Source organism: Chenopodium album, chromosome 22, assembly GCF_948465745.1.
Source record: "Chenopodium album chromosome 22, dcCheAlbu1.1, whole genome shotgun sequence".
In the NCBI taxonomy this organism is placed as follows: Eukaryota; Viridiplantae; Streptophyta; class Magnoliopsida; order Caryophyllales; family Amaranthaceae; genus Chenopodium; species Chenopodium album.
In genome coordinates, this window is record NC_137855.1 from 8,169,063 (window position 1) to 8,179,106 (window position 10,044).

Below are 10,044 nucleotides of genomic sequence, written 5' to 3' on the forward strand. Positions count from 1 at the left end.
ATGTCCTTAAGCTGAGCCAAAAATATACAAGTATAGGTCATAATAGGAGATCCTAGAGTCTTAGACTAACTCAATAATACTCCATTTGTTCCTGCACAATAATTTTATATGATTTTACACGTTAATTTCGTAGAGCATATGTATAAGATACGAGAAGTACATATTACTCGTATAATTAAAGAGTGGAACAAGTAAAGTATGATAAATAACATTATGATGTAAAAAGTGGGGCATGTGCTAAGAAATTATAAGGGGAAGATAACTAAATAAATTGGTAAGACTTTACAATATAGGAAACTAAGGAAAGTGATGCAATTATCAAAAAACAGATATTGCATGCAATTATTTTAAAAGGAAAGGAGTAAATCATAAACTACGCTATTTGCTTGGATATTATAAAATAGATAATCCAACTTTCACAATTTACCATTAAATAATTTCTACAACAAAGACAGGGAAAGAAGCACCACCACTTGAACTCCTAGTACAAATTCAATTTTGTTTCTCTATATTACGAATTAACTCAATACTTGTTAGTTTGGATTAGTCTTTTGTTATATAAATCTAATGAATGATTTAGGACTTAACTTGGAGGGGCAATTTAGTTATCATGTGGAGTCAAATGGTAATGAAGGTGGGGCAATAACTATCCATTCCAATATTCTACGAAGCAAACTGTTTTCTTTTTATATATCTTCTACGAATAGCAATATCCAAGCTATCATTTGTGTGGCTGAGACAAACAATATGAATAACATACCTCAAGATATAGTATTCTTTCACTTTACACAAATGTAAACTCCGAAAGCTTAGAATATTGAGTTGAAGACATTTACATGTATATATATGATGTGACTGTGAGTCTGTGAGTGAAATCTTGAGTTCCATAGCATTCCCGTTTTTTGCAATTACAGACTTCGGTCCTGTTAGCTAATAGGGCTTTAATGTATATATACGAGGAACCACATATATGGTGTAGTGCCGGCTGCCCCCCACAATCATTGGAGTATTTATTTATAAAGACAGAAGTATAGAATCGTTGCTGTCTGATGAGGTTGCTGAGCATGTTTAAAGAGGATATTTGACACCTGGATCAGGATATAAAGCAGTTGAATATAATAAAATTGATGAAAAGTATTCAGAAGATATCTAGAGGATTATAGACTTGAAAGTTATAACTAAATGAATTTGCTTCCCTGTTGTACTGATTTAATGAAAAATCTTCACATACCTGTCTGAGTGACAAAACATGGGCATATCACCAAAGAGTGCAGGAGCCGAGGGCATATGATATTCTATCCAAAAAGCTTCTATTTTCTGCAGCTGCTAGCTTGTCCTTGAGAATTTTGTTCTGCTTCAGTAGCTGCTAGGCACATAGCTCATCAAAGGACACACAAAACACAGCTACTGTTCACACTATATTTCAGAAAATAAATAGCATAATGCTGATAAGATGAAAAAATAGCTGGCTTAATAGAGCTAGTTTTTCTTTTTATCAAACTTTTTCATTGCTTATGAGAGCTAGTTAAAAATATAAACAATAGAGGCAGCTATGAAACATGCAGTATGTGTGCATCTGCAGTGTTCAGTGCCATGAATGTCATCTTAACTCCTAAGGATTTCACTACATCCTCCCCCCAGCTTAATATGAAGGATTTACAAGAATTTCGTAAAGGAGATGGATTTATAAAAAATAAGAGATTACAATTTCGTCATAGCTGCTCATGCCCCCTCGTCTTATATATAACGTGTTCGACTTTCTGGTGAACAGGTTATCTGTAATAAAATTCTGCAATTTTATAAGTGCTACCAGGGTGTAAATATTCAGAGAGGTGTCATAAATACTCATCTTTCTCAAGAATGATACTACTTAAGTGTGCTTTCTCCAGTTTCTTATAATAATGATATCAACTCTTCTTTTTTACCTCACATTTAAGTCACCAGGCTTAGATGGCCAAAAATTTGGCTTTCTTAGCAAGAAAGAATGGGTCATCTATAGTGACAATGATATTTGAAAACAAGAATTCCTACCATAGTATCATTCATTAGACTGGGCATTTGTTGCGACCTTATTTCAAAAGTTCAGGTCTCCTGCCATATTTTGTCCATCTGAATGTTTCAAATCTCCATTCTATAATGACTAGTATAGAGGGAGTGCCTAAGGGCTTTTCAAAGACGGTAGATTATTAAATCATTGCAGCAACAAGATTTACTTTCACCTAATCATTTAGTATGCAGCTTTTGAATATAAAGTTGACAAATGCTGCCAACTGCTCCAAGCCTCCAAGAATAGAGCTACTTTTGATTGACTGAGTATAAATTGCTCTACGGGAAGGGTGGGAACTGGGTCTACCCTCTAAACCCGTGCAAAGTAGAAGAATTCAAAATCTAAGTCAAAATATGTAATTTGCTTGTAAGTTGCAACCGTGTCTGAAATCTAAAGAGGGGGGTAATGGAAGTATTTGTAAGCAAAGTGCCTGAAGGGGAACTTGGGAGAAATAAATATCAACTTATCAAGGTTGTGGTCAAGGTTGTGGTAAGAATGTACACAGACTGTACTCTTTGGAAAGTATGGAGATGCACTTCTGCTGCTACTTTTTCTTCTACTCGCAGTCTAGTTCAGCATACTTAAGGGGTTCCAAGCATAAGCACTAAGCAAGCAGTCTGTGTAATGCAGTTACCCCTCTAAATCATTACAGGAAAAAAAAAAAAGAAGAAAAGCAAAGAGATTGCATAACTTTATAGATTGTTTGTACCTCCTCCATTGTGGAAACAAGCTCTACTGTTATCCCCAAGGATGACATAAGAGTTGACCCAACAGTTTCACATTCTGATATCAAGTCTTCCATTGAACTCGGGTGGTACATAATTCCCTCTAAGACTAGCAGCTCTCTTAGCATCTCCAATTCCTCAGTGCCCATTCTGTCTTTCAGCTATAACAGGAAGAAGCAAATATTCCTGAGCAAACATGATTTTAATTTTCCCCCTGAGGGTAGAGCAAAGCAGTTGAGCATATACAAACAAATTAAAAAAACAATTTATTAATTGAGTAAGCATACCTTGTCCAAAATTCTCTCGCATGGCACATCTTTGTTTAGAACAGTATATTCTTGTGTCTTGCTAAGTTTATCTTCGCATGGGATAACACAAGGTGCCGCTTTAATATGTTGCGCCCTGAGCCATTAAAAGGACAGTAGATTTATTATGAAAAGTTGCTCTACATGAGCAAATTCAGCACTTCAAAGAGAATGCACACTTCAGATATATAAGTATTGAAGGTGAACATTGATTCACTTCTGACCTTCTGTCCGAACATCCAAGAAAGTGAAGAGAGAACAACTAAAACTGATTGAGGCAATGACAACTAAAATTGACCCCGGGAAAAGGAGGACATGTGACCAATGATTTTTCATGCCAATTACCTAAATGAATATAAGTCATACCCAAGAAAGGGTCTCACTCATCATTTTCATAGGGCATCGATAGCACAAACAAAGCTTTCAAGCATAATACAGTATTTAAGATTTGATGTACTTTAAATAAATTTAAGAGAGATCTCATCACCCATTTACACTTTATCAGTTTTATCCTTTGTAAGTAAAAAAATATCTCTCAGTTAGACAGACTTGAGATATACAACCCCTTACCTCACCCCACCCCCACCCCAACCCACACACACACACACGTGCATAATGAGTTGCATTTTTCTGAGTTGAAATTAGGCAACCTTGCACCAAAACGAAGTGTGGACAGAGTCTCTGATGCGTTTGAAAGACTTGGGGAACAACAGCACAGCAACGCCATTCGGCAACTGCCACCCTGCAATATGAGATTTAGAATTTCAAGAAACAGAAAATTACACAAATCCAGCACAAGGACAGAAGGGAAAAAAAAAAATCCAACCAGTGCATCTTGTAGTATTCGAGTAAGCTTAGAATCACGATAAGGGATGTGGGTCAACTTGCTCAGTGGGCTACATGTTAATGCATTTACAACATTTCCCAGGGCAGAAAGGGACTTGTTAATTGTCTTTGCCTCTTCCAGAAGTCTACCTTCTGCTCCAGTTTTTCCCACTTTTTCAGAGCCAGCCAAATCCACGAGAATAAGTTTCCCCGTTTTAGTCCTGTAAACAAATTTCAGATCTGCAATTTATACTAATTTCAAAGATAGACAATAGGAATAAGAAAGTACCTCTTATCAGCAGAAATCTCTTGCTGAACCGTGAATATATAGACACAATGACTTCTGCTACTTGCAACATTCATCTCTAATACCAAGATTGAAAAACAAAAGCATCAAGATTTTCTATCTTTGTATGTACTGATATATAGGGTGTCGTGATTGACAGTTACAGAGGAAAGATGCTCACGGGTCTCTCCAACTGCTCTATTCATAATTCCATTCTGCATTTTAAGAGCCCGCTGTCAGAAGCTAAAGTGTGAATAGAATTAGAAACATTTGTGGCCATTCTCAACTTACAGATAGAATTTGTATTGCTTCTGAAGCTTCCAGCACAGGAATCTGTAAATGTTGAAGCCAATTGTAGACTGATGTGAGTATGCCATAAATGATCAATAAGCAGGAGAGAAAAGCCATAATTATGCATTCCAAGTTCAGCACAATTCTCATTGGGAAGTGCACATTTTATGATATCAGCAACGTATGTTAACATATATGGCACATGTTATAGTATCAGCAAAATCTTCCAGCACATAGGATGATACTTAACAGTTCACAAGTACAAATTTTGTAAACTACTATTGCAGTCACTTCATATTTGTAACACATGTTGAACTTCACATAATTGGCAAAGGACTCCAAAACAACACAACAAGCCAATGTATCCAGTTGATAAAGTTCCTGTTATTATTTTTGGCAAAAAATCGCAGGGTAAAGTCAAATATAAGTAAAAAGTAAACTCACCTCTGTGGCTCCAGACAGTAGAATGCCTTGAGATTTGTTCTCCTTAATCTGTATGTTATCCTTTGACAAATCAAACAGGTCCCTGTAAAGAAGGACCACGCTTATTGATCATATATCTTGGTTAAGAGTCAAAAAAAGTAAAGCATAATAATCTGGATATTCCACTAGAAATGTTATCGCTTTTACTTCACTATGGAATCTGACTGTCAATTGATACCAACCTCACTTTTTCCATGTAAATCTCAACCTGCAGCAGTTTGAGAATGCGTAAGCCCCATCAGAAGAGCTGGGGGGGGGGGGGGAGTGGGGGACTATAATCAGATGAAACCAACTACAGGAACAAAGTAAGACTTGTTACCATTGACAATTTGACTGAATATGCAGTTGCTCCTTGTGAAGAATTGATCATCTCAAAGAGTCCTTCTATAACTCTTGGGATCAGACCTTTCCTTTCAGCGTCACACTTGATGATTCCAGGTCCCTGGCATGAAGATTCTTTGGTAAGCATCTGAATATTTTATAACCATAAACTAGTGTACCACTTTGAAAAGAAAAATGTTTTCACCTCCATGCTATATGTCTTGCCAGCTCCAGTCTGTGATCACATAAGAAAAAGTAGTTTAAGTTGGTTAGAACTAGAAAATCAATGATAAGCTTCCATGAAGAAGATTCTAGGAAGTAATAAAACAAAGATTGCTCTTGCATCTAAACTCTAGTTCTTCATGTTGGGTAAATTCCAATATAAGATTGCTTTAGAGTTTATTTAAAAGAGAATTTCAAAGACCTTATTAATTATAACAACAGCATGTGCATTATCCTAGTCAAGTATTCCAGACTTTAGGACAATTTCCACCACTATCAAAGCTATTAGAGCATCTCCAATGGCTGAAAGTACTGTGGCATAAAATTCCTAAGTGGCAAGCATAGCGACAAGACCTTGTAAAAAAAAAACCTTGACAAAACTGTAATTACAGAAAAGTATTTCATATATTTCACCAGAGTTTTGGAACGAACACAAACTCTATTTATTCAAACATACATAGGAGAAAAGAAAGCAAAAATATCACACGGTTATTATTCCTAGTAATCTAACTACAGCATATATAAACACAAGTTCACCGGGGGAACAAACGCTAGTTTTTTCAAACATTTGTCAGCTAAATTCCAATGTTGTTCAGAAAGGTGTAGCAATGGGATATAAGCAGCAAAAGTAACCAAGCAAAACGAAAGGTACCTGGCCATAAGAGAGGATTGTACCGTTAAGTCCATTAACAGTATCTGCGATGTTTTCATAGCATTTGAAATAAACATGAAACCCGATTAGCACACAGTTTTTACATATGTTTTTCCTTCTTCTGTACTCAAGCAATTAAAGAAACAAACGAAATACGATTTGCAATTTCCAATAAGAACAGCAATCAGTAAACATCTGCAGGTAGAGTGAATTTTACTCTATTTCTTTCGCGGTAAATTCAATGAAGTGTATGAACTACTACAAAAGACTAATTACACTAGAGAAATTTCAGAATAAGGTTAAACTTCACATCATCAAAATAAGTCAAAACTATAGTAAATCAACCTCTTATTTCTGATATTGAAACACAGTTCAACACTATCTTTCTCCTAACCAAAAAATTGTTTGTTCATTTCCCGGTTTCCGGTTTTCGATCAAAGAGATAAGTTTCTAACCCTATGTAATGATCCTCCTTAATTTTCCTTTTAATTAACAAACAAAAACCTAAACTTCATTCATATTTCAAATAATTCAAATAATATTAATCACCTTGAACAATCGGCATAGCTAAAACTTCATAGACACTAGCTTGAGCAGAATCTTCATAGAACACTTTGTCGAAACCGAATTTTAAATCTCCGTCTTTCTCATCCTTCAATTTAAAGTAAAATTTATTCATAAATCGGCGAAAAATAATAATATTCGAAGATTTTTAAAAATTTTCCGAAATGTATGAGAAAATAACCTTGAAATTGAAGGATTCATCATCAATACGATGAATACTAACGCCATTGCCGTGATCTCTGATCTCGCCAGAACTCAAAGGCCTGAATCGAGCGCAAACTATGACCTTCGACATCTTCAATTAAACCTAGGAATCAAAAATTGAAGATAAAATCAAACCTAAAATCGAATAATAGCAATTCAGCCTGAAATTTGACGATCGTCGATTTTTTGTAGTGTATAATACGGACAAATCAAATGATGAAACAGAAAATTAAGTATAATGAGAAAATTTTACACTGAGTAGAATTGTACTGGATGATAAACTAGCAGAATTTGTGAAGGTTTTGATGAGACTTGAAAGATAGGGAGAGAGCAGAGAGGAGAGTATACTGGAAGAAGGGAGATAGTTTGAATTGAAATGTTGAAGGAAATTAGATTGAAAGATTTTGTAGTGTTGGCGGGAAATTTGAGATGGCGGATAATTAGTTTAGTTGTGAGTAATATACCATTGAAGGTACTAACGTTTGCCAAAAGTTGCAAAGAGAGTACTAACGTTTCAAAAGTACGTTAACAATCTGGTTGCAATTGCTTACAACCGGTTACTTCCTATTTTCCTTAAAAAAAAAAAAAGCTTAATTGTCCACTCAGCTGTACTTTGGGAAGTGAGAAATTCATGGACAATGGCGTGATTTTTGGAAAGGTTAATGCCTTTTTATTCACTTTTTCACCCCATTGGCTTCCTCATCACTTCCATTTCATTCTAAAAAAAAAAAAAAAAAAAAAAAACTCATACTTCCTCTTCAAGAAAATCGCCATTAATGTGGGAGTGTGCTTGTTAATCTTCCTGCAAGAAAGCGAAGTTGGCTGAGCTTCAATCTACTCAAGGTATATTCCCTTTTTTTTTGGCTTCACCTTCTTAATTTCGCCATTAATGGTGTTGTATGCTTGTTCTGTTTTTTTTTTTTTTGGGCGAATTTTGTTTGAAAGTGATTTTTCTTGTTTTAGTTATCATGATCTTGTATTTTGTTTGCGTAATTATGTTGTTGTGGGTGATTAATCAAAATTGAATTGTGATGTTGTTGGGTAGAATTTCTTGAGAATTATTTCTAGGGTTTTGGCTTACTGAAACAGAGTAGGTTTTTCCATGGAAAATACCTTGTCTAACTCCATTAATTTACCTAGGTATGGACGCTCTTTCTGATGCTCACCCAATTTTCAGCAACCCCGATTTGCTTGTGGTCCATGTCTTCTCCAAGCTGGTCTGGGGTAGTCGGGATAATGTGAAGAAGGTCTGCAAGAAATGGCGTCTGTGGTGGAAGACTCGCCACCTTGCCCGACTCCAACCCTTTTTTGGTCCCAGGGCCTCTGTCAACGAGTGGATCCTCAACGACCTCATCTGCAATGATGGGCGTGACTTTCATGTGTGGATCAACAATGACATGACAGTCTATTTTGATGGCTTCCCTCTGCTCTTTAAGGAGGATGTGTAGGTTGTTGTAGTTAGGTTGGGTGGGGGGTATGTGTAGCTAGATGGTTATTGGGGTTAGGAGCTGCTAGATTTAAGCTTGTTCTTATTTTTTTTTTTTTAAGTTTTAAGATGTGAATTGTAGGAGTGCATCGTCATGGTTAAGTAGCTTTTTGTTGTTAAAGTGACAAATCATTTATAATCTTTTAGGATTTGTCACTACCATGACAATGCTTAGGTTGAAAAGGATGGCTTGGCTTGTATAGCCATTTTGTAATGGAACAAATGTATATGTATGAATGAAGCCACTTCTTTTGTTGTGTTGTTATTATTATGCACTTATTTTATCATGAATCAAATGCTATGATATGCTTATTATGAGAGTGCTTATTGTGGCAGAAAATATGGATGAATTAAGGCCGTGTTTAGTTGTACATCATGGTGGAATGTGGGTTCAAGGAGAAGACATGTACTCTTTTAAAATAACTAACTTTGTATTTCCTGTAATGTTTGTAATTGCTTCTTCTGATTTTTTTTTTTCAATAGATGCAAGGTGGAGAAGATGGCTATGGAGATGAGTATATATGGAAGTCAGTTTTTTTTTGGAGTTGTACCAGCTATAATTTAATTGATAGATTTCTTGAACAATTGCAAACTTCAATCCCCTCTTTATTAATGTCAGAATTTTAATTTTCCTTTTTTTTTTTTGTTTGGTTAACCTGTTGTAGAAGGTCAATTATGTGGCGAGTACTCTATCTGCAACTTTTGAAACGTTAGTACCTTCCCTGCAACTTTTGGCAAACGTTAGTACCTTCAATTTGTATTTACTCGTTTAGTTGTCATCAAACAATTTAGGGTGACATGAGAAGGTTCTTAAAAAGCCGACTAAAATTTAATGCACATCTTTAATGTGCATAATATGCATAAACTTTTTGACCATTGTTAAAAAAAAAAAAAAAAAATTAAAAGAAAAATTAAAAATATGCATAAATTTTTGGTTTTTCTAGGAACTTGAAAATAAGTATCTTGTGCACATTTAGTTCAAAATAAATGCACAATTCATCCTTATCACCCTTCTCATTATAAAAAACTTCTTAGTGGATCTCAACCCGTCATGAAAACATTGTGGATCATCAACTAGTTTAGTAAATCCTGATACTTAAATCTGCGGTGCTTTTTCTGTGTGACTTGCCACATCGTGTGGTCATGGTTACTTATTTAGGGGTTACCCAGTTGATCAAGGGTTACCTATTTTAGGGTTATGCAGTTGGTTAGCGCATTTTCTGTGTGAGAGTAACCCCTAACCGATCGAGTAACCCCTAATCAAGTAACCTCTAACCGATCGAGTAACCCCTAATCAAGTAACCTCTCACCGATCAAGAAACCCCTAACCGACCTGATAACCTTAGAATAAGTAACCCTAAATAAATAACCCCGATCACACGGTGTGCTAGCCACATAAAAAATTTTGTGTACATCTAGATGTGTACACCAGTAATTCACATATTCAATAATATTTATATGTACATTTGGACGACTTATCATCTTAGGCAATAGAGCAGGGAGGATGTTGGGTAATGAGGGTAGGTAAGTGGCGGGTACAACCTAAAATCCACCCCCGCCTCATCATCCATGACGGGTATGGTTTTTATCTCCACCCTCACCCCCATCCTCATACCTATCCCACCCCTCGTTA

The 10,044-nt window shown here is 35.7% G+C and overlaps 1 protein-coding gene across 1 annotated transcript; it reads right to left on the minus strand.

Annotated features, from left to right (window-relative positions):
- Positions 1-744: 744 nt before the first annotated feature.
- Positions 745-7,016, minus strand: LOC145605782 (kinesin-like protein KIN-1). Its single transcript, XM_081661846.1, has 16 exons — positions 6,903-7,016; positions 6,707-6,809; positions 6,158-6,201; positions 5,489-5,518; positions 5,282-5,404; positions 5,145-5,170; positions 4,924-5,005; positions 4,480-4,521; positions 4,370-4,403; positions 4,192-4,267; positions 3,904-4,123; positions 3,728-3,819; positions 3,060-3,174; positions 2,757-2,933; positions 1,232-1,363; positions 745-1,088 (listed from the first exon to the last, which is right to left on the minus strand). The coding sequence occupies exons 1-15, from the start codon at positions 7,014-7,016 to the stop codon at positions 1,259-1,261; spliced, it is 1,383 nt and encodes a 460-aa protein (XP_081517972.1). The 3' UTR covers positions 745-1,088; positions 1,232-1,258.
- Between the last annotated feature and the right edge of the window lie 3,028 nt (positions 7,017-10,044).